Genomic DNA, 23,807 nt, shown 5'->3' with positions numbered 1-23,807 from the left:
CAGTTGTCTGGATATGAAAACAATGGGTCCTTCTTTTCTCACTCCATCAATGACTTGGACTTGATGTAAAGCAGCACCTAGACCAGTCATGCTAGCATCTACATATAGTGTGAAGGGATGGGCCCAGTCAGGAAACAGTAGCAATGGAGCTGTGGTCAGTTTCTCTTTTAACAAGTTGTAGGCTACTATTCTATGATGAGTCATCTCATATATGACATCAATCCTTGTCAGTTCAGTCAGAGGTTTTGCTATCTCTGCAAACTTCTCAATGTGTTGTCGGTAGTAGCCAGCAAAACCAAGAAATGATTGCATTTCTTTCCTATTACTAGGCACAGGCTTTTGGAGAACAGCAGCTACTTTATTCTGGTCTATTCCTATGGCAATACCAGACACAAGATGACCTAGAGCTTTGATCTGATCGAATCCAAAGTTACACTTCTTCAAGGAGATTTTCATGTTCATGTTAATAACAACTTTCAGGATCCTGTCTATCCTATTGAGGTGTTCCTCCCAAGTGTTGGACATAATGATGATATCATCAATGTAGATAATGGCCCACTTCTCATCAATTTCCTTTCTGAATTCAATGTCCATCATTCTCTGGAAATGAGAGGGGGCATTCTTGATCCCAAAGGGCATTCTCAGGTACTCATAGATTCCTTTGTGCATAATAATCCTGAGTAGATGTCTGGAATCTTCTGCAATGACATTCTGGTGAAAACCTTTGAGTACATCCATGCTAGTCAGGTACTTAGCTTTAGCCAGATTGTTCAGAGTCTCACTGATCTTAGGAATGGGATACCTGTCTGAAGCAGTGTAGGAATTCAAAGCTCTGAAGTCTCCTACCATTCTGGACTTTCCATTGTGCCAGGCAATGATCACAGGAGTAGTGATCTCAACTACTTCATTATGACCAACTTTCCTTAGAACATTCAGTTTTACTAGCTCTTCAATGTGTTGCTCAAGAGCTTCTCTGCTTTTGGGGCTGGCAGGATAAGGAGGTCTTCTGAGGAGAGGAGGGTAAGGTCTCTCAGTTGTCAACTTGATATGAACTTCATGACCCTTAATGGCACCAAGGGGCTGATTGGTGTTGGAGAAGGCAAGGTTGTTATTGTAGAGGACCTCAAACAGTTTCTCCTTTTGCTCAATAGTCAACTTATCACTGAATTTGGCTTCACAGAGTTCTTCTGTAATAAATTTCTGCAGTTGAGGATGGGACTTCTTTACAGCAGAAATTTCATTAGAAGGGCTCATTTTCTCCAGATGATGAGACTTAAAGCTGAATTTCTTCCTCTTGTTCTCATTTCCAATGGTAAAGAATCTCTCTTTGCTGTTTGTGATGTCAAAGCCATAAAGAGACATGTAATCATTTCCAAGGATAAGATAGTTAATTCTTGCATTTTTCATGACTACAAATTCTGTTAGAATTCTAATAGAACCTTTAGTGTGAGGAAAAATCAAAGCCATTTCTATTATGCCCATTGGCTGTAATTGGTCACTACAGCTGTGGAATTTAGCATGGTTAATTGGCATGAGCTTGTTTTCCCATTCTGGTAATATAGAATCTAGCAATTTGTTGCTGATGATTGAGCAAGAAGCTCCACTATCAAGAAGACATGATTGTTCTCTGGATTCAATGAGGACAGTAGTAAGATTTGCTTTTCCAGTAAGATGAGCTTTTCCTCTATCAGGCTTGCATTTCATTAGTCTAGCATCTTCTATGTGGGAAGACTGGCAGGATTTGTCCCAGGTCTGAGGTTGATGAGTTTCAGCTTGAATTTCAGCAATGGAGAAGTCTTGGTTTATCTCACACTCTACAGCATGTGTTCCAAAGTCAAAATCAACTAAGGGATCATAATTGGCACCATTTCCATTGTCCATGGCAAGAATCATGTGATTGGTTCTATGATTCTCTTCTTCTTCATCTAGTTCTGATTCAGACTTGTGTGGTTCACCTTGTTCTTCTCCATTGTCACTTTTGGGATCATCATCATCATCCATTCCTACATTATTGATTCTGTTCTTCTTCTTAGGGCATTCCCTGGAGAAGTGACCAGTTTGTTTACAGAAATGGCATATAAGTTTGTCTTTCTCAGGGGCAGAGACAGGATTCTTTTTGGCAGAGGAGTCAGTTGGCTTATCAGTTTTCTCAGGGGCAGGATTGCTTCTCCATTGGGATCTGTTTGGAGTGTTATAATTATTTGTCACAGGCTTGTTCTTTTTCATGACTCTGTCTATGACCTCTTCAGCAATTATAACCATATCCTCAAAACTCATTTCAGTGGCATCTCTTTTGTATCTGCTTTTAATAGCATGCTCAAGGTTTGGAGGGCACTGCTTTAAGATCTTCTCACAAATAAGGTACTGACTGAGTTCAGGTTGATAAGCTTTCAGTCTTTCTCTCTGATTACCAAACCATTTATGGATTTTCCTCCCGTCATAGGCAAAGTGATCATTCTCAAACTCTTGTTGCATTTTCCATTTCCAGTTCTCAGTGCCAAACTTATTTCTGATGGCATTCTTCCACCAAGCCCAAGATTTGTTTCCATACTCATCTCTGATGCCTAGGTACCAATTCCTTGCAGTGTCATTTAACAAGATTGTTAATCTACTGATTATCATGTTATCCAGCATCAAGTAGTCTCTAACCAGGATATCAGTATTTTTAATCCAAAGTTCATGATTGTAAGGCAATTCTCCAGAGAATTTCTCCCAGTCTCCATTTTTGGGGATACCTTTCCACAGTTCTTTCCTCATTTCAAAGTCTATAGCTCCATGATCAATGTAGGGGAATTCCTCTTGGGTCTTAGTATCAGGAGTATTGCTAGCAGGCTTAGGAAAGTGATCTCTTGGTGGTCTCTGTGGTTCAGGAGTAGGAACAGGAGGAGTTGGTCTGTGTTCCTGTTGTTGCTCATGGTGGACATTCTGGAAGGGATTATTGTACAAGAGATGAGGGGGTTGGTCTCTGTCATCTGGTATTAACACGGAATCCAGCTTTGAGCTCACGGTGTTTACTACAGAAGATATGTCACTGAATCTTCTCTTAGATTGTTCAAACCTGTTGTGCTCATTGGCATGAAGGTCATTGATCTGATTATCAATGGAAGTAAGATTGTTGCTCACTTTCTCTTCAAAATCTTTCAGATTTTGGCCAATTGTATCCATGTTAGAATGACATTGTGATTCATTTACCAGAATCAAATCTTGAACTGTCTCAAACTTATCATCTATGTGTTTCTTCAGTTGTTCTAACACATTGTTATTCACTGTGGATTTCTCTCTGGCACTTTCTCCTATGTTGTTCAGGATTTGATCAAGCAAAAGGGGAATGAATTCATTTTTAAATAGATCAAGAATGGAATGATTCAGGACATCTTTAAAATTGCTGACACAAGATTCAAGAAGAGTACCAGGAATGGTTTCAACAGTACCAGATAATTCAGAGAGAAATTTGGAGAACAATACTTGTAATTTTTCTTCTAGAAACAAGGGGCCATTTCTAGACATTTCAGAGTTAAGATTATTGAGAAAAAATTCTCTATTTGAAGGATCAGAGAGATTATCAATATCTAAACTGAGGCCTAGTGGTGAATCACTACTTAAGGAACTTTTAGGTAAAGATTCATCTAATAAGGGCCTCTCCCTCTGGCTCTCCCTCGTCCATAGCCTCTCCTCACTCCTTGTGTGGCTCTCATCAATTATTCTCCTATTTCTAGAACTCTCTGAGTGTCGTCCTGAGGGCGTCTCCAGTTCCTCCCTGATCCTCTCCAGTTGTTTTGAGGAGGAGGGGGGTTGTGGCCTGCGAATTCTTGCGGCATTTGCGGATAATGGGGTGGATTGTAGCCGCCAGTTTGCAGATGCGGGCTGGGGCGGAATAATTGAACCACCTCTCGCGGTATAGAAGCTGGTGGCTGCCTCGCTTGGAGCGTCTGCGGCGGTTGTGGCGGCGGCAAGGGAGTTCCTTGGTAGTTCTGATTCTCTGGGCGCATTTGAGGCTGCGTCTGTGGACGGGATTCTGGAAGATTGGGAAGGATAGGAGCCTGGAACTCCTGCGCCAAGGCTCGGTGCTGAAAACCCATAGGCTCTGGAGTCGGCGTGACTAGTAAAGGCTGTTGGCTGGCGTGCGGTATCATTGCTAGCTGCGAAGGATCTCGGATTTGTAGCGCGGTCGAGTTCGGCGGCCCGTTGCCGTTGTTCTGGCGCGTCAGAGATATTTCTAGATTGTTGAGTTCCTCTCTGGGGATCCAATCCTGACACAGGCGTATCCCGTCGTTCCTCCCAACCAGATCTATGATCATTTCTTGGGTCATTGAGGCTTGGGAGAGGAGACGCCTCATAGTTAATATGTTCTGCGCTTCCCTGGCGCGGACAAAAAGGTCGAATTGTTCGTTGAACATACTGATGAGGCTGGATAACTCCTCCTCTTCCGGGATAAGGTCCATGGGTCCTGAGGACGCTTCCCGTCGAGGGCTCTGAGTGTACGGAAGGAGGGCTAGATTGGACGGCGCCGTGGGTCTCATGCCCTCTGGGTTGATAGGCTGGGAGGGCGGCTGACTCGTCTGAGGAGGGTTCACCGTCAAATCTATTTGTTCCCTGTCGACAGGCCGTGGAACCGGCGTGGATCTGCTCGACGCTAGAGCTATGGACGTTTCTCTCGGCTGGTATAGAGCCGGAGGGATCCCGGTATCTGGGGGGAGCGGCTCCTCTTCCGGGAGCTTGAGGAAATCGTCCTGTGGAGGTGGCAAGGCTGCTTCTAGCCCTTTGAAGCCGTTCTTCGGCGGCTGGGCTAAGGCGGTACCGGTGGCGGAGCTCTTCGGAGAGGTCTCGGCCATTTCTAAGGTGAGGAGGCATCGTGATAAGGAGTAAGAGAGGTTAATTTAAGCGGAAAGAGAAAGTTTTTAAGAATTAATTCAAGGTTAAAATACCTTGGGACTTAGGTTTAGAAGATAACCTTTTACTTTTACGCGTCGTAGTAGAGGTTTTTTTCTTAGTTTCCTTTGCGCTGGGTTTTGCGGCGGATTTTGAGGTCCAATCAGAGATATTAACAGCGGCGGTGACCTTGCGGCGACGGACTTTTGGGTATTTAGTAGTAGCAATAGGGGTCCAAGAGGAACTATTGATCCAGTTTCCTTCTTTCGGATCAGTTACGCGGTTGTCGTCGCAATTTTCGTCTTCTGCGCTAGTCTGCGTCGTTACGAATTTTTTTACGGTCAATTGCGGCAATTATATTTAAGAAGCAGGAGAATCTTTTGAGCGTACTCCGTTTTTCTCTATCTCTTCTTGATCCGAAGATATAGAGGGTTCTGGGGAGGATAAGTCCGACGAAGGGATAAATAGCGGCGCGGAGGAGTCGCAGTTCTGCACTTTCACGAGTACACAGGACGTAAAAAAAAATTTTCAAGGGTTCAGTTAGGAAATTTATCAATGTAAAAGCAATTTTGGATGATTTTAGAAGAATTTCAGCGTTAGTAAGACATGTAGAAAAATTTTTTAAGGTGATTTTTCGAATTTTTAGAGTTTTTTTTTGTTTGATTTAGTCAGGAGGATCAGTCTTTTGGCTTTATAGCAGTCTAGAATTATGAAAAGGTGAGTATATTTCCCAATGAGGCCCCCAATTGTGAGCCTGAGTCTCTATAGTGACAGCAGGACACAAGAAATGGGGGGGCAATAGTTGGATTTCTTGGGATAAAGAAATTACAACTATAATAGAAAAAGAGAAAGAGAGAGAGAAACCAAGCAGGATAAGAAGGAAGAGAAGTACTAGGTTATTCTAGTGGGAATGCACGTCCACTGGCAATGCTACTCTTCAGAAGAGTGCTGCTAATCTGTGCAAGAAGTGCTACAGCTTCCTCTCAGGAGGGTATCTGGATTAGATAAGTCTTAATCCAGCCACAGTTTTTTAGACTTCTCTCTGGACAGTCAAGGTTCTTAATGGGAAACCTGAGGGACAGCCCTGAACCTAGATTTTGAGGCAAAGGCCTGATGATAAGAAGGGACAGCCCTGTGATCAAGATGGAGGCAAAGGCCTATAGATATGGAGGGACAGCCCTGTGATCAAGGAGAAAGCAAAGCAAGAAGAAAAGGCAGATCCAGCAAGACACAGAGTTGTACCTCTGAGATAAACAAGGTTCAGTGAAAGAGGTTACTTACTGTCAATATCCTAGGCGCCTGTGACGGTAGGTATACTGGGAGTATAGTAGGCTCTTTGGTGGTGATCCTGGAGTTATCTGGGTGGTGGTTCTGGTGTGCTGAAGTCTGTGGATCCGCCTCAGGCAAGGGGGATCCTGACTACGAAAATTTTCACAGTTTGCTTATGTAATTTACATATGTACATGTGGTTTGGCGCGCCTAGTAGCGCTGACACGTCACAACTGCGCAAGGGCGCTACAACTCAGTAACTCAGGGAAGGAGTATAGTTAAAATGAATTGGTAAGTTGTAACTAGGGTTAAAATTGCATGAGGAAACAGAATATGAAGTCAAAACAGGGATATCTCTTAAGATGAAAAAGATATAAAGTAATTTATATGTAACAAAGGTAGAACAGGCAGCTTTTAGGTCAGCTGTGATGACTCTAAGGCTGACAAACATCGCGTCTCTACGCCCTATTACCCAGAAGGTCAAGGGATGGTCGAGCGCGGCCATGGTCCTCTGAAGGCTGCCCTTGTCAAGCTCGCAGGTGAAAGCGCGAAGAACTGCCGGAAATATCTCCCGCTTGTCTTATTCGCGGATCGGATTTCAACAAAGCGCATGACGGGATACTCGCCTTACGAGCTCGTCTTTGGCCAGCGCGCTGTGCTGCCTATCGATCTGGAGATGGAATCCTACCTCGGAATCGACTGGGACGAAGTTCACAACACTGCCGACCTCCTAGCGGCGCGCTCACGACAGCTGGAGCGCAGCGAAGAAGTGCGCGATCTGGCGCACCGTAAGCTGATGAAGTCACGCGAGGAATCCGTCAAGTATTGGGAGGAGAAGAACGCGAGCCGGCTTCGGGCGCCTCTCCAGCCTGGCGACATGGTGCTGGCGTACAACCGGGCCCTTGAGACACAGTGGGGCAAGCTCTTCGCCGGCCGCTGGAATGGGCCTTTTCGCGTGGTGCGTCAGGTTCACGGTGGCTCCTATATCTTGGCGGAACTCGACGGGACCCCCTTGGCGCGGCGTTTCTCAGCAGATCAGGTAAAAAGGTATTTTTCTCGTGGAGGCATAGGAGAACAAAAGTAAGTCCTCCCAATGTGTGCACCTCCAGGGTATTTCTACCGCTTGTTTTTCGAAACCCTACTTTATGCCACGTTTGTGAGCACCGCGCCGGCCTTTGGTTCCTCTGCAGTTTCTAGGCTCCCCTTCCCCCTTCCTTTTCTCTTCCTTCCCCGATTAAATTCCCCGGTGGCGGACGCGAGCAGTCTAGGGACAGACTGCAAGCGTGGTGGAGATGTGGTGTGCCGCATGGTACAGATGTAGACTCAGTTCAAAGCATTGCGCGCTGGCGCGCGGCTGGTCAAGGTGCCCTAGGATTCAAGCTTCAAGACTCAAGACTCAGTTCCTTTCAAGATCTTCGCGACGCGGCGCGCGTCGTGCCTTCAAGACGTGTTCAGGATCACCCTTTCCTTTGTTTGTTCTGCTTGTTCTCTCAGGTTGTTGTTTTCTTTTTCATGGATCCTCTGTTCTATTTTCCTTTTCTCTACTGCGCGCTTTGGATGGGTTCAGTGGGGAGGGTTTGGTTTGTTCTCTTTTGTGGCCTGCTTGTGGTTTTGTGTTGTTTTGTTTTGTCTTTGTGCGCGCGCGGGGTGTGATGACTGGTCCGCAGCGCGCTGCGCCTCCCTGAGTCTGAGTTCAGCCCCGAACTCAGACGAGGGGCGGCATGGAACCTAGCTGATCCCAATCAGGAATCCATCAGAGTTTATTGATCATTATCCGGCGCCCTCCATAGCGCTATTCCAAATCTTATTGATCTTTCAAGTTTTCTTCCTTCTAACAACAAAACCGCCGACGCGCGCTCAACGCCGTCGTAAAATTTCCCCCCCCCAAAAACCTCATCGCTCAACCGATCCTCATCGCTCATCCCGACCATCACCCGGAGGGCACATAAAAACTTCTTTTCCCCATTCCCCTCCAACTAACTGCCGCCGGCCTGCACCGGACGGAGTTCCACACCGGTCAGTAGCGGCCATTGAGAGTGCAAACAGTGCCTTACTCTCGCTGGCCGGTACTGACCGGCCAACGGGATAATGTTGTGTGTTCCTCTTGATGGCCGGTCCAGACGGTCCATCAAGGGAGGTGTGTGTGTCCCCTCGATGACCGGTTAGCACCGGCCATCAAGGGAGTCGTGCTTTCGTCTTGCACCTGCCACTGAGAATGGCAGGTGACAAAATCCACAACAGGTGACGACACACCTGGGGCGCTGGTTTGAATTGGAATCTGGATTACGTCAGCGCGACAAAACCCAAACTACGTCACCTATTTGCTGGCAGTGTTATGCTAAATTCATTAGTCAAGTGAACCATTTTTTGGAAAATATTGAACCAAAAATGTCCACCCCAAAAAATTTATGTTATCCAAAACCTCCAAAACTCAAAAATAAAAAAAGTTACTTTATGTTACGTTACTCAAAAAAAATGTTACGTTACCCAAATGGCTAATTTGGATAACTAAAAAAAAGTTATGGTATCCAATTAGCCCTCCGTAACGTCACTGCCCACCCTTGGTCTGGATGTGCAGGAGACGCTGGGAAGGCCTGGCCACGCATCTTGCTGCCAACAAGCCCTAAAGGGGCTCGCTCTTAGGCGGGCCGTTTCGGAGGATAAGATGGCACTGGCTTGGCATAGCCTTGCCAGCACTTGCTGGCCAGCTTGCGCGAAGTGCATGCCAGGCTTATATACCCAGACGGAGCTCGCGTGTGAGAACCAAAGTTTGAGGTGCATTTTTTTTTTGTTTTCTTCTTTTTAAATTTTGTCTGTAAGGACTCTGTTAGTCCTTCACTGAGAGTGAGCTGGAACGGGCACGAGGGACAAGGCGGGAAGCCTAGAGCGGTTCTAGGACCAAACACAGGGGCGATTGGATTGCTAGCTCAGAGAGAAGAGGGATCAGTTCTCTGCTGTGAGATGAAAGATAAAAGGAGAGAGAAAAGAGACAAGCTTACCTAGCTCAGAGAGAAGAGGGATCAGTTCTCTGCTGAGCCAGGGATAAAATGCAAGTGCGCTATATACAACATTGTGACAGGCTTGTGTCATCTCATGACATATTGTGAACCCAACAGAGGAGGGGGGTTTACAGTCTCCCCTCCTATAAAAGAGAAGAAGGGGTAAATAAAACAGGAAATAAATTGGGAATGGGACATGAGAAGAAGGAGGATAGAGGAAGGGGGTGAGGTGGGAGTGGTAGGCCAGGAGGGAAGTTCAAGGAAAATGGGATGTAGGGACTTTGTCGGGAAGGGCAGGGTGTTGGGTGGCTTGTTGACATGGCGTCAGGCGGCGGAGAGGCGGAAGAGGTCGGCAGAAAGGTGGCAGAGGTCGGCAGAGAGGCGGCAGAGGTTGGCGGGGAGCCCGGTGACGTTAGATTAACATTTGCCGGAGAGGGGTAGTTTGCGCGTGGAGACGAGGGGATGGAGCGAGGCGGAGGGAGTGGGGAGGGATGGGGTGGAGTTGTCCTGTTTTTGATCGAGAGTGACTCGAGTCGGTCCCCAAGAAGACGTCGTATCTGTGTGAGGCAGTGGTTGAAGCTGTGTAGATTATTTTTGGGGGGCTGTAGTTTGTCAAGTCTTGGAGGTCCAATTTGTTGCGTGAGTGATGGACGAGTGGGGAGCGGCCGTGAGTAGCGAAAATTCAATGGTAGTGTGGTTGACACTGAGTCTGAGGAGGCGAGGGCGCGAAATGGGGCAGGAGAAGTAGGTTGAGCAGGGGGGAGTGCAGGATTTTGATGTACTCGATCAGAGGCCAGCAAGATTGAGGGACGCGCGGGGGGCGGTAGTTTGTCGAGGTTCGGAGGCCCGATTGGTTGTAGGAGCAATGGGAGAGCGGAGAGAGGAGGTGGGTAGTACCCTTTCTCGGATAGCATAGACGGTCTCGACGGCGCTTCAGAGGACAGAGTAGCGTCCAAGGAGGTTTTGAGAGCAGGCAAGGCGTTAGCGGGGCAATGAGGGTGGCTTTGAGAGGAGGGCTGCGGAACTGAGAGTCTGTTGAGTTGATTGAGTTGATGGGAAGAGTCGCCAGGAAGGGTCGCGCGGCTTTGCAAGTTATTGCAAGGCCCTGAGGAGTCAAAATCGGGGCTGCAGACTTTAGTGGAGCAATTGGAGGCCGACGAGAGAGATGGACAGTTGAAGACGGTTGGTGAGGAGCATGCAAGGGAGCCACCTTGGTCGCTGGTGGCGTTGCCAAGGAGGGAGGGGGCCGGCGGCGAGACTGGGTGTGAGGTTGCAGGGAGCTTGCTGGGTGGTGTAGTAGCCGGCACCGCTACATTCTGACGGGGAGAGTACGATTGGATGAATATTTCCACTTCCTCGTCCATGTGGGGCCAAAAAAAGTTCCGGCTGAGCGCTCGGGCTGTTTCAAGATATATTGCATTTCCCAGGCGTCTGTGCGTCCCGGCAATGAGATTGAGACGGATCACGGGGTCTGCTGGGATGACTAGGCGGCCTTCAATGAACATCAGGCCTTCAATCAATCTGCCTTCTTTGTGCCGGTGAATAGCACTCCGGAGCATCCGACAACAGGAGTCGACCGCGTAGCCGGATAGAATCCTGCGCTTAAGGTGGTCGGACAGGGAGGCGAGGATCTTTGGGAATCTAGGCTGTTCAGTTGCCATTGCCGGTGATTGGAGCATGCAGTCGGTGGATTGGGGGTTGTTGATAGAGTCTTGAGGAATGCAAGCAGAAGGGAAAAAAAAATTGATGGACGGAGTTGGGACGGTCGGATTTTGGCGCGGAACGGAACGGAACGGATTCGGAACGGAACGGACGGATTTCGGACGGAACGGAGTTGGGTGTGTTTGGGTGTAGAAAAAAAAAGTGTAAGGACTCTGTTAGTCCTTCACTGAGAGTGAGCTGGGACGGGCACAAGGGACAAGGCGGGAAGCCTAGAGCGGTTCTAGGACCAAACACAGGGGCGATTGGATTGCTAGCTCAGAGAGAAGAGGGATCAGTTCTCTGCTGTGAGATGAAAGATAAAAGGAGAGAGAAAAGAGACAAGCTTACCTAGCTCAGAGAGAAGAGGGATCAGTTCTCTGCTGAGCCAGGGATGAAAGGCAAGTGCGCTATATACAACATTGTGACAGGCTTGTGTCATCTCATGACATATTGTGAACCCAACAGAGGAGGGGAAAAATTGGAGTAACATGTACTCAGAACCAAAGAAGTGTGACTAAAAAAACACCCAAAATCAGGGGAACATTAAAAGACCTGATAGACCACTTTTCAATGCAAGGGAGCTTGTAATGAGAGATAATTGTAAGTTTTTGAATTCTTCTAGAAAATCATATGAATCTCATCAAAAAATTGAGATCATTTATTTTTGCTTCCTGTAAAATCTAGTGACCTTGGAAATTAATCCTCAAATGATATTTTTGCCTTGAGATTTATAATCATTCTCTGTAAGGATACAATGTGATTTTCAACATAAGTGTGAAGGAAATATGCTTGAATGGATTTGACTTTCAGAATAGAGCAAATAGTCCTGGAATGCTCTTGTGTCAGCAGATCAATGTACATGGAAAATTTATCCAGCTCCTTTAACTTCATCTTTGGAGCTGTTTCCTGATGAATGGCAGGGTTCCTTGATGAAATAATGTAGAAACTTTGTCCATAATACTTGTGAGATGAGTAGGTACCATACTTGTGATAAAGATATATAGAAACCTTGTCTAATTCAGAAAGAAAATGTCTGCTTGAGTGTAACATACTGAGTTTCTCAATCAAATCTTGGTCTTGATCCTTCAATCCTGAGAAAATTGTTGGATGATATTCATGAATGAATTCAAGAAAATGGGACAAAAGGATGGTCTCCAAACCACCAATGTCTCCCAATGCTGGATGCACTTTTAGTTTTAAGATTTTATGTGCCACTTGTTCAAGCTGGATATTTTCCAAGCCTTTGTATACTTCCTCAAATTTGAAATCCCGCTCAATCATTAAGAATGACCTGCAAAGGTTGATCATACTCGCTTGGAATTTGAAGTCTTGAGAATACTTCTGAACTTCAGACAAGTATTTTTTGGCTTTGAGAATGAGAAGATGGTATGCAAAATAACTCTGTTGTTCACGCCCAAGAACTTGAGAGAAAGATGTTTCCAAAAACATGAAAATTTTAAGTATCAAGGAAATCTTGACTGGGTTGTGTTATAATTTTCCCTTACCTTTGAGCAAATTTGTAAGATCTGAGAAATACCAGCACTGCCAGCATTTAAGCCTCGGATGCGTCCATCCCCATTAATCTGGGATGCACACAACTGATTTAACATTGGTTGCGCGCATCCGATGCTATCCGCATCCGAGTTGATATCGGGGGACAGTAACCCAAGGGTTTGGCCACCCGATTCAAACTCGGCTGGTCCGCGGCCGAGCCAAAACCGGCAGGCTGTCTGACCGACGAATCAAATTCCTTGATCAGTGGCCAGCCGAGTTAACCTCGGCCGCCACCAACCGAGCAATGGAAGCTCGGTTGACAGGTCAAGCGAGCTTTCATATGATATGAAAGCTCGGTTACGGACCCACCGAGTAAAATGAATATCGGTGGGTCAATCACCGATGAGTTCAAATCATCGGTGGGTAAATCACCGATGAGTTCAAATCATCGGTGGGTAAATCACCGATGATTTCAAATCATCGGTGGGTCAACAGCCGATGATTTTGAATCATTGGCTGTTCCACCCTCCTCGGAGAACTTTCCCGGGGAGGAGCCCTCCGGCAGATAGCACGTCGAGCCACAGTGGCCGGAGCAGTCTGCTCGCTGGTCCAAGAAGTCGACTCGCCGGTCCAAGCAGACTGCTCAGACTGGCGAGCAGTGCTGCCCAATCACGTACAGGTACCTGCTCGGCGAGCAGGTCAGCCTGCTTGCCAAGCAGGTACTTATACCCGCTTCGCCAGCAGGTTAACCTGTCAAGCTGCTGGCCGAGTAGGTCGACCTGCAGGCCAAGCAGGTTCAGGTACCTGGTCAGCGAGCAGGTCAACCTGCAGGCCAAGCAGTTAAAAGAGGTTAAAAGTACCTGCTCGGCGAGCATGCTGACCTACTCGCCGAGCAGGTAAAAGCTCTTTTACCTGCTCGGCCATCAGGATGACCTGCTCGCCGAGCTTGTACGGTTACAGGTACTTGCTCCGACTCGGCCAGCAGGTCAACCTGCTGGCCAGGAAACAGTACCTGCTCGGCGAGCAGGTAAAAGTTCGCCGAGCGGGTACTTTTAGCTGCTCGGCCGTCAGGATGATCTGGTCGCCTGGTTACAGGTACGTACTCCGTCTCGGCCAGCAGGTCATCCTACTGGCAAGGAGGTAACGGTACCTGCTCGGCGAGCAGGTTGACCTACTCGCCGAGCAGGTAAAAGGTCGCCGAGCAGGTATTTTTACCTGCTCGGCCATCAACCTGGTCGCCGGGCGGGTACAGTTACAGGTACCTGTTTCGGCTTGGCCAGCGGGTCATCCTGCTTGCCACGCAGGTAACAGTACCTGCTCGGCCATTAGGATGACCTGCCCGCCAAGCAGTTGCTTTTACCTGCTTGGTAAGAAGGTTGACCTGCTCTGCAAGCAGATAGCTGTAGCCGCTTTGAAGCGGGAAGAATTACCTGCTCGGCGCTGTTATTTGCTTGGCCAGTTGACCTGCTGGACGCGCCGGAGCAGGTACCTGTAACTGTACCTGCTCGGCGAGCAGTTCATCCCAATGGTCGAGCAGGTAAAAGTACCTGCTCGGCGGTCTTTTACCTGCCCAGCAAGCTTTTACCTGCTCTGGGAGCAAAACTCCACAAGCGAACTGCTTTAGCAGTTTTCCTGGGAGCAAAACTCCACAGGCAAACTGCTTTAGCAGTTTTCCTGGGAGCAAAACTCCACAGGCAAACTGCTTTAGCAGTTTTCCTGGGAGCAAAACTCCACAGGCAAACTGCTTTAGCAGTTTTCCTGGGAGCAAAACTCCACAGGCAAACTGCTTTAGCAGTTTTCCTGGGAGCAAAACTCCACAGGCAAACTGCTTTAGCAGTTTTCCTGGGAGCAAAACTCCACAGGCAAACTGCTTTAGCAGTTTTCCTGGGAGCAAAACTCCACAGGCAAACTGCTTTAGCAGTTTTCCTGGGAGCAAAACTCCACAGGCAAACTGCTTTAGCAGTTTTCCTGGGAGCAAAACTCCACAGGCAAACTGCTTTAGCAGTTTTCCTGGGAGCAAAACTCCACAGGCAAACTGCTTTAGCAGTTTTCCTGGGAGCAAAACTCCACAGGCAAACTGCTTTAGCAGTTTTCCTGGGAGCAAAACTCCACAGGCAAACTGCTTTAGCAGTTTTCCTGGGAGCAAAACTCCACAGGCAAACTGCCTTAGCAGTTTTCCTGGGAGCAAAACTCCACAGGCAAACTGCTTTAGCAGTTTTCCTGGGAGCAAAACTCCACAGGCAAACTGCTTTAGCAGTTTTCCTGGGAGCAAAACTCCACAGGCAAACTGCTTTAGCAGTTTTCCTGGGAGCAAAACTCCACAGGCAAACTGCTTTAGCAGTTTTCCTGGGAGCAAAACTCCACAGGCAAACTGCTTTAGCAGTTTTCCTGGGAGCAAAACTCCACAGGCAAACTGCTTTAGCAGTTTTCCTGGGAGCAAAACTCCACAGGCAAACTGCTTTAGCAGTTTTCCTGGGAGCAAAACTCCACAGGCAAACTGCTTTAGCAGTTTTCCTGGGAGAAAAACTCCACAGGCAAACTGCTTTAGCAGTTTTCCTGGGAGCAAAACTCCACAGGCAAACTGCTTTAGCAGTTTTCCTGGGAGCAAAACTCCACAGGCAAACTGCTTTAGCAGTTTTCCTGGGAGCAAAACTCCACAGGCAAACTGCTTTAGAAGTTTTTCTGGGAGCAAAACTCCACAGGCAAACTGGAGAACACACTGGGGCCTGTGAACAGGGGTGGTTTAAATCCCAGCAAAGAATGGCGGAGAATCTTAAGAGAAGGGGCTTAAACTTACTAGTAAAAAGCCCTTAGGGTCTTGAGGTTCTACAGGATAGAAAATGGGAAGCTGGAAGCGCTTGAAGAAGGTGATTCTGAAGGCTGGATGGAAACTGGGTAGTTTCTGGCGAAAAAATGAGACTAAAAATAACTACTAAGGGTCTTACCAGGCTGGAAACAGGCTATTGAGCACATGTTGAAGGCGGGTAAAATATAATAGTGTAAATAAGCATCGAAAATCTCCTTTTGGGCGGAGAAAGAGCCCTTTTTATAGCCTAGGCAGGCCTCCAGGGGCGCCCAGGGGACATGGGGACACTTGTGGGCGCCTTCTGAGGCAAATTGGCTGCGCAGGAGGGCGCTGATGGTCGTGGAACCTTGTGACTTGGATACAAGGGTTGCCAAGGATCAATTGCGGAGGTTCTGCGTGATTTTATACCATCTTTACCACGTCATAGGGGCTGGTTGGGGGGTTGTGTGACACTTATTTCCGTGGAAATGTGCCACAGAATGTACTAGAACTGGATTCTGTGGAGTTGTACATGTGTAAGCAGTGGTTAATACATGTTCTGGAGGCGCTCATTGAATGCTCCAGTTCATTTGCCCCATTCTACATATTTATTACATGTGTAGGTCATGTGTGCTGAGGCGTAGGAGGGAGCTAGGGCGCCTTCTCTGCTCTCCTGCACACGCTACAAGGGGTATTCTGGTCTCGTGAGACGTGCAAGATGTCCATATTTGATGACATGGTTATTATACCTTATCTAGCTGTAAATTACATGTGTGTGGTACGTGTAACACATGTAATATTCCTATTGGGGCGTATTCTGGCCCATTCTTGGGTACTGGTAACCCAGGCGCTTTGGTTGCGGGCTGGTTTATGCATTATGCATATGTGTACACCACGCGTGGGGGCTTGAGCTCCTGGCAACAGGGCTCTACTGTTGTCAGGTGCGCCTGGCTACAGAGCACGCGGGCTTGGATGCGCCACACAACAATATTGCTATTTTCTAAACTATACACAACACCTCAGTTTCGTCACTGAAACTGGGGTAAAAGCATATGTGCTTATGTACATAAGCATAAAGGTGCATCCACGCAGGATGTGGTGCACCTATTAAACTTTGAAGTCAATTTACACAAGGAAGGAATAACAATTAAGGGTACCTTTAAGTGAGTTACCCTAGGTTAAATTAGGCTTAGATTCAGAATCCAAGTTTATTAAAACCACAGTCTCACAGAAACTGACTTCATGGGTTCATGCTGCATTTCATTGAAATTGCAGGCAGAAGAAATTAAAAGTTTGAAATTTGTGTTCCTTAAGTTTAAAAAGTTTAAGTTTTTTTCATTATGTACAGAGTTTATGGTTTGTTTGAGTTTATATAATTATTGTTTTTGTGTGAGTTTATTTTATGTTTTTGTGTGTTTTGATTGTGTTCAAATGTTTTTGTTTTGTGTGAGTTCAAAGATTAAATTTTTTTGTGTTGTCTGAGTTCAAAGTTTAAATTTTCTTGTTTTGTGTGAGTTTAAAGTTTAAATTGTTAAAGTTTTGTTTGGGTTTGGAATTTTTGTTTTTTGAAATCAAGAAGGGGCCTACTCAAATGAAATAGGGGGCCTTCAGGGAGGGGGTGGACGAAACCAGATCCCCTGGGGGGACAAACAGCTCCCCCCCCCCAGCCCTTTAAGTATCCGACCAAGCTCACAGGGCCCTGACATCCTGCAAACCAAAACTTTTGGTTGTCAGGGCCCTGCACCTGGGCAGACACAATGCTGGCCTGTACACACTCATCCGAGTGTTTACAGGTCAGCTTGAGAGCTTGAATCCTCAAGATGACCAGTCAGGGTCATCGAGACATGTTCCGGAGAGGCATCCTCCCCGAGGTCTCCATCTCGTCTCAATGCCAATCTGTAGTGGTATCGGGGGGATTCACACGACGATCAAGGGGTAATGCACTGTGGAGTCCCCTCGATGACCGGTACAGACCGGCTTCGAGCAGATTCTCCTCCTCTCCAATGACTGGTCTGTGCCGGTCATCGAGAGGAGTCATAGCTCTCGATGACCGGTCTGTGCGGTCATTGAGGGAGGTAACACCTCTTGATGACCGGAACAGCCCGGCATTGAGGAGATTCATACCTCTCGATGGCCGGTCTGTACCGGTCATCGAGGGGACTCCACAGTACATTACCCCTCGATGGTCGGTCCGACCGGTCATCGAGGGGTCTCTCACCTCCCAATGACCGGTCGGACCGGCCATTGAGGGGTCTCACACCTCTCGATGACTGGTCGGACCAGCCATCGAGGGGTCTCATACCTCTTGATGGCCGGTCGGTACCAGTCATTGAGGGGACTCCGCAGTACAGTACACCTCGATGACAGATCAGTGCCGGCCATCGAGGGGTCCCTCACCTCCCGATGAGTGGTTGGACCAGCCATCGAGGGGTCTCATACCTCTCGATGGCCGGTTGGTACCGGTCATCGAGGGGTCTCACACCTCTTGATGACCGGTCGGACCGGCCATCAAGGGGTCATCAGGGGGGCTCCGCAGTACGATGACCGGTCGCGTGCCGGCCATTGATCTCTCACCTCCCAATGACCGGTCGGACCGGCCATCGAGGTCTCACACCTCCCAAAGACTGATCTGTACCAGCCATTGAGGGGTCTCACACCTCTCAATGACTGGTCTGTACTGCTCATTGAGAAGAGTTGCACATTAGCTGGTCATCAAGTGGGGTGTGCCCTGCTTGATGACTACTGTGGGCACTCCAGTTCATATTTGCACACTGGAGTGCAAAGCCAAAATCAGGGTGGAGTGCATCCCATTTTGGTGTATTTTGGAGTGCCGAGGCATGTGCTCCAACAAACATGGAGTTAAGAGTAAAATAGGCCCTCCAGATTTTTTGGAGTACCATCTTCCTAACCCACCTCCCCCAAAGCCAAAAATTAGTACAAGTTTGGAGTACATTTAGGCTTATCCTACTTTTAATTCAGAGAATATTAATTTGATATCAATTCAAAGGTACATCTACAGTTGCGCGCAACATTCTACTGTACAGAGCTACCCGTAAAAATTGAAACCCCAACTGGGTTGGGGGTCCAGCACTCTAACAGAGTATAAAGAGTGTGTGGATTCCAAATCTAAAGTGGCAACCAATTTGGTCCAGCCAATTTTTTTTTTGTTCACAGCCCATATTTTGGGATCCACCTCCCAAATAGGGGCATAAGTACATATGTATGGGCTCCTAAACCCATACTTCTACCTTCTGGTTGGGCACTAAACCCACACATGAAGGCAGAAACTGTCATGCAGTGCTTTGAGGAGTGTCTGGTGGGTGTAAAACCATAGCTAGGACACCATACCATGTCCCAGCCGCCCAAAAATATGTGAAAAAACTGTATTTTTTAGGTTTTGGACCCCAAAATTTGGGACCAGACAAAAACCTTGTACAGTGGAATGCTGCGTGCAACTGTACAGCCTAAAGACCAGCCTGAGAGAACTTGGGGATCTCAATCATAGAAGTATATTCCACCTCCTTGTGGATTAAAAACTTTGAAAACAGTACTCTGGTCAGATCAATGTCTAATTTAATTAATCTCTTTCCAAAGTATGTATGTATATCCTGAGGAAGAGGATTTTGATTTTCAGACTTAGGCTAGGGGTATAATTGTGGCATCATAATAAATAGAAAATTGAGAGAGTACTCCATGAGTACCACAAATATTCCATAAATCTTAGATACTGGGACCTGGGAGTGCAGCGGCGAAGCCGCCTTGGCCTCTAGTATGGAATAATATTCCAGGTTTTAAATGTGGAATCATAAGTAATAGCAGTAATAATGTCTCTTTCTTATGTAATGATATTTCATGTTTGCTTTTGATATGATGTCACAGTGGCTCTGACATAGTAGCCAGCTGACACTTGCCCCCCTCCTTAAATGAAGGGCTGGTGTAAAATCCCATGCTCCATGCAGGTTTCAAAACTCAATCACTTAAATATCTTGACTTGCAACCTTCATCCCTGGCCCCTGCTCCCGCCTAGATCAGTAGAGAACTGGAATGGGTCAATCTTCTCCTGAGCTCTTTAAGCTCCCATTTACGTTTCACTACATCTTATCACGTGCTCCCAATCCACCCACAATTTTATCACCTTCAGATGAATAGGGGAATCCTGCCACTGCAGCTGACTACTGTGTTGGTATATGTTGGAAAGCAGTGTAGCATTTCCACTCACCATAAGGGTGGAAGCGCTGCACTACAACAAGTGCAGCACGATTTGCCCCCGCTGTGGTAGAAGAAAGTGGGGCTCCAGTATAAAATGACTGGAGTGACTCTTCTACGCAACATATATCCCAGGTAGTCGAGGGAACATCCAAACTCCTGCGCGTAAAGCACATGAAGAAATCGGCAGAAGGTAAAGGATCCTTTACCTTCTGCACTGCCAGCATATTTGCCTGGCATGGCGCAATGCCCCTCTTCATCGGGTGCGCTCAACCTTTTCAAACTTGGTTGAGTGCACCCAATCAAATAGGCATCCGAGTTAAAATTGGATCAGACCCGCGCGAGGAAAATGCCTCCCGATGTGAACTCGAGTGCGGTACCCCCGAGCTCGGATCGGTCAGACATCCAACCGATTGAAATTCTTAATAGGTTGGGAGTAATCCAAGGCTCAGTTGGCTGGTCTGAACCGAGGGATGGCACCTCGGTTGGACCCTCAACCGAGGAAAATGACCTTCGGGTGTTGGCCAACCGAGGAAAATGACCATCGGGTGGTGGCCAACCGAGGAAAATGGGTGGTGGCCAACCGAGGAAAATGACCTTCGGGTGTTGGCCAACCAAGGAAAATGACCCTCGGATGGTGGCCAACCGAGCAAAATGACCCTCGGATGGTGGCCAACCGAGGAAAATGACCCTCGGGTGTTGGCCAACCGAGGAAACTGCATATGTATATACACATTTCCTAAACTCATGGGCTGGCGGGGCCAATCAAACCCCTGTCAACGGAAGCGACAACCAAAAGCAGCCTCTTCTTGACCCTTGCCCCGCCACCGACAATCAACGGCAGCCAGGAATATGAAGCCGTCCTTCATCTCCTCAATGTCACCACAGCGGTACATGGCTCGTTTAGCCGATTTTTTCAATTAAGACTCAACTAAAAAAATTTACAAAAAAAAATGAAAAATAAAAAATAAAAAATAAAAAATAAAAAATAAAAAATAAAAAATGTCTGTATAATTGGTCCCTTGATGAACTATGAGATACCAAGCCTACAATTATAACAAAAAAGTGATGGTACACAAGGACTAGATCCGGCCCATCTGATGATGAACTAACCGGATTCAGATCGTGCCTGATTCTCAACAAGAAATAGTTTACAGTTTCAGTATTTTCTTCTGTATTTTTATTTCACTGATCTGCGACTTACCAACCCGCCATGGCGAAGGACCAACTCTCTTGATATCCTTTCCATGTAAACATCAAAATTCTCTCCCTCTTGACCTACGTCAGCCCAATCTTCAGATGTATCTTGCCCTTCTACCCGCCTCCTGATAACGTCCTCGATCCACTGTGTTGCGATGGTCGTCTGGCGTTCAGCCTGTCTTACGAGTTCAACGTCAGCAGAGTCTGCCGCTATCCCCACCGTCGCCTCTGAATACGCCTTCTCTGCCTTCACAATCGTACGACGAGCCTCGCTGATGGTCACTTCGGCCTCGTCCATAACCCTGATATGCTCCTGAATGCTATATTCGATTATCTCGATGAGTTTATCCGCCCCAAGACGATTTGACGGGAACCTAGCCTCCCTCCCAGCAATCATAATTGGTTCCGCGCTCTCGACTTCACTGCCGTTTGATTCGCGTGGCAGGGGCTTGACCATTTGATCCATAACATCGACCAATTTCTCAAGCTCGCCAAATTGGGATGATGTGATACAGTCTGCGCCTGATACATAATTATATAGTAACAGGAGATAGTCAGAGGTTCAGATTGTTCCGAAAGTAGCTGCATATTAATACTTACGCAATAAGCCAAGAAGCACAGTGCGAATGGAACCAAGAAGATTTCCGCGCTCTGTTTGCTTTGCTATCAGACAAAAGCCATGTCGTTAGAATCACAATCTGGCTCTTTTGACTGGTCAAGACCTACAATCGGTACTAGCTGAGGAAGTTTGTTGCACCATCTCAGTATTGCAGTGCTCAATACGGCCTCCTCTCACTCGCGACATCCCATTGTGGCCTTCTCCTACGAAAGAATGATGTCAGAATAATTCCCTATTTATCTGCGTAATAATGCTACCCACGCATCAAGTTGGAAAGTGTGACGCAGAAAGAAGAAACAAGACACTCGAAATTATCGGTGCTGGCGGACGACATCCTATCAGGTTAATTGAAAACTAGTCAAGAAATGTTGGAATGTAGGCTGTTGGTAGTGATTTTGGGATGTGCCGTGGGCTGTTGGGAGCGATGCAGGCGTTGGATGGCGATGTTGGGATATAGGCCGTTGATACCAATGTTGGGAGGTACATAGGCTATTGGTAGCAAGATGATGTAGGAATCGTCTTTTGGGAAAGAAGCTGGCCTCTGAACCCGCCTGAAGGGGAAGGAAATTTGCAACCTCCTTGGCCGCGGCGGCACCTGTGCTCTACAATATTCTTAATTCTTCCTCAAAACTTTGCCAATCCAAGCTCACGCTGGCACAGTGGCAAAGCAGTGTAACATCCCTTGGCTACGCTGAACACAAACAGCCATTATGTAGCCAATCCTAAAATATAAGTTATGCATCCTCTCCGAACTGTAAAAAAATCAAGTTTATTCAAATCAATCATTTCTTTCAGCGGCTCAGCCAGCATGTATGTACATAGCTCATGACTTCAAATCATCAACCCATCATCCATCCAAACAACGGTGTATACGCTGCGCACACCAAAAAAAGCGGCCATTTAGCGTAGCGCAGCGGTTGACCGCCACGTGATCAAAAAGCGATAGCGCAGCGGGGACACCGCTGCGCTACTCGCTACGCGCAGCAATTCACCACTACCCCGGGTCTAGCAAAAGCGCAGCGGAAACCCTGCGTTAAATGCAGCTAAGCGGATACACCATTGATCCCTCAAGGTGTACCCACTTTCTGAGAATTGCTTGTTAGCAAAGATTCCTCTGCAAGCGGCTTGTTTTATGTGCTTGCTGGGGCCTGGCGGATTCCGCGTTGGCAGAATGCCGTATTTATGTATTTACATAACGGTTCGGTCCGCGCGAAGTTATACGTACATACATAATTATCATATATACATAAATATTTGGCATTTTGATTTGCCTTTGTCAGTAGCTTATGTTTGTAAAAGTGACGATACATAGTTCAAACTTCAACTTCACAATCAAGCGGTTGGTGCTACTCTCAATCGTAGACCTCAACAGTAGGCGGCCGGCAAGAGCAAACATCAGTACACTTTTGAGTTCAACTGGCTAACGGTGTCGCATTACAAACTTTCCGGATATCAATTCTTCTCCAGTTGGCTTGCTTTTTTCAAAAACCCTTAGGCTTCAGACGGTGATACTTGAATGGTGAGTCATCAGTCAACTGTCAGTCGGTGACAATCTTTCCAAGATTCCTTAATCCCATCTCACGACACTGCCTGCCCCCCCCCCCCCCAAAACGCACAGATGGATACTCATATTCCAACATCTCGAGACTTGGAGAGTATCCAGCTTCAAAGTAAGTTCGACTGAGCTACCAGAACCATGCATTACAAACCTCATGTCTAAGTCCCGGGGTTTGCCATAGTCCTTCATCTTCAAAGTTGCTTAGCAGAGAATCGCGAGCGTTTAGAAATCGTTGAAAGAGCTGCCGTGGATAAAGTCGCACTATTGGAGATTTCTATCGAGCAGTTGGAGCGCCATATCTTAGAACATAGAGAACTCTTTTGAAAATCCTGCGGTGTTTTAATGCATCGCTTCGAATTTGACAGTGACATCCGTAAAATCTGTGAGCGGCTTCACGCGCAACACACTGTAGATATTGAAGACTTCGTCAACGGCAAACTCTTTAATTGTGAAGATCGGCTTCTTAATAACTTAATTCAGCATCTGGAAGGGATGATCAATGACTTTGGAAATTGTACTCGCACATCGGCGATGGACCCCGGCGATAGCACTCGCGCCTCGGCGATGGACCCCGGCGATAGCACTCGCACCTCGGCGATGGAATCCGGCGATAGCACTCGCGCCTCGGCGGTGGACCCCGGCGATAGCACTCGCGCCTCGGCGATGGACCCCGGCGATAGCACTCGCGCCTCGGCGATGGACCCAGGCAATAGCACTCCTGCCTCGGCAATCGACCCCACCAATAGCACTCGCGCCTCGCCGATAGACCCTGGCAATAGCACCCGTTTCAGTAACGGCACTGTAATCGGTAATCACTCCAGTCTTGTCGATAATGCCGGAGTCACCAGTAGCACCTTGCCTGATCCCAGTCTTAATGATATCGAAGTTACAAGTATCACCACGACTACTAATCAACATCGCGATTGTCATTATGTTCGCCTCGTCAGTCGTATTCTTGGTGCTATAGGTATCAACAATGAAGCGCAAAAGAAATCGATTGAACATATGTTACATCAACAACAGCTTCACATTATCAAGGCGATTAGAGAGTACCAGAAAGATTTAAATACTGGCAGCAGTGAAACCTCCTCGGCCCTGGATGCTTGA

At 47.2% G+C, this 23,807-nt stretch overlaps 2 protein-coding genes across 2 annotated transcripts in view; one reads left to right on the top strand and one right to left on the bottom strand.

The window, feature by feature from the left end:
* PtA15_5A795 (uncharacterized protein) overlaps window positions 1–21,283 on the bottom strand; it is a gene marked incomplete at both ends in the record, with an annotated part of 67,304 nt that extends 46,021 nt beyond the window's left edge. The window contains 3 exons of the mRNA XM_053169594.1: window positions 20,528–21,045; window positions 21,124–21,186; window positions 21,250–21,283. Coding sequence (XP_053020776.1) covers window positions 20,528–21,045; window positions 21,124–21,186; window positions 21,250–21,283 — 615 coding nt within the window. The remainder of the gene's footprint in view (window positions 1–20,527; window positions 21,046–21,123; window positions 21,187–21,249) is intronic.
* A 1,477-nt stretch (window positions 21,284–22,760) lies between these two features.
* PtA15_5A794 (uncharacterized protein) lies at window positions 22,761–23,807 on the top strand (the record flags this gene model as incomplete). The annotated part of the gene is made up of 3 exons (XM_053169593.1): window positions 22,761–22,812; window positions 22,882–22,984; window positions 23,066–23,807. The coding sequence occupies 3 exons, from the start codon at window positions 22,761–22,763 to the stop codon at window positions 23,805–23,807; spliced, it is 897 nt and encodes a 298-aa protein (XP_053020775.1).

Source organism: Puccinia triticina, chromosome 5A (assembly GCF_026914185.1).
Source record: "Puccinia triticina chromosome 5A, complete sequence".
Classification (NCBI taxonomy): Eukaryota; Fungi; Basidiomycota; class Pucciniomycetes; order Pucciniales; family Pucciniaceae; genus Puccinia; species Puccinia triticina.
The sequence above is the reverse complement of the archived record's forward strand: the minus strand, read 5'-3'. Positions and strand labels throughout refer to the sequence as shown.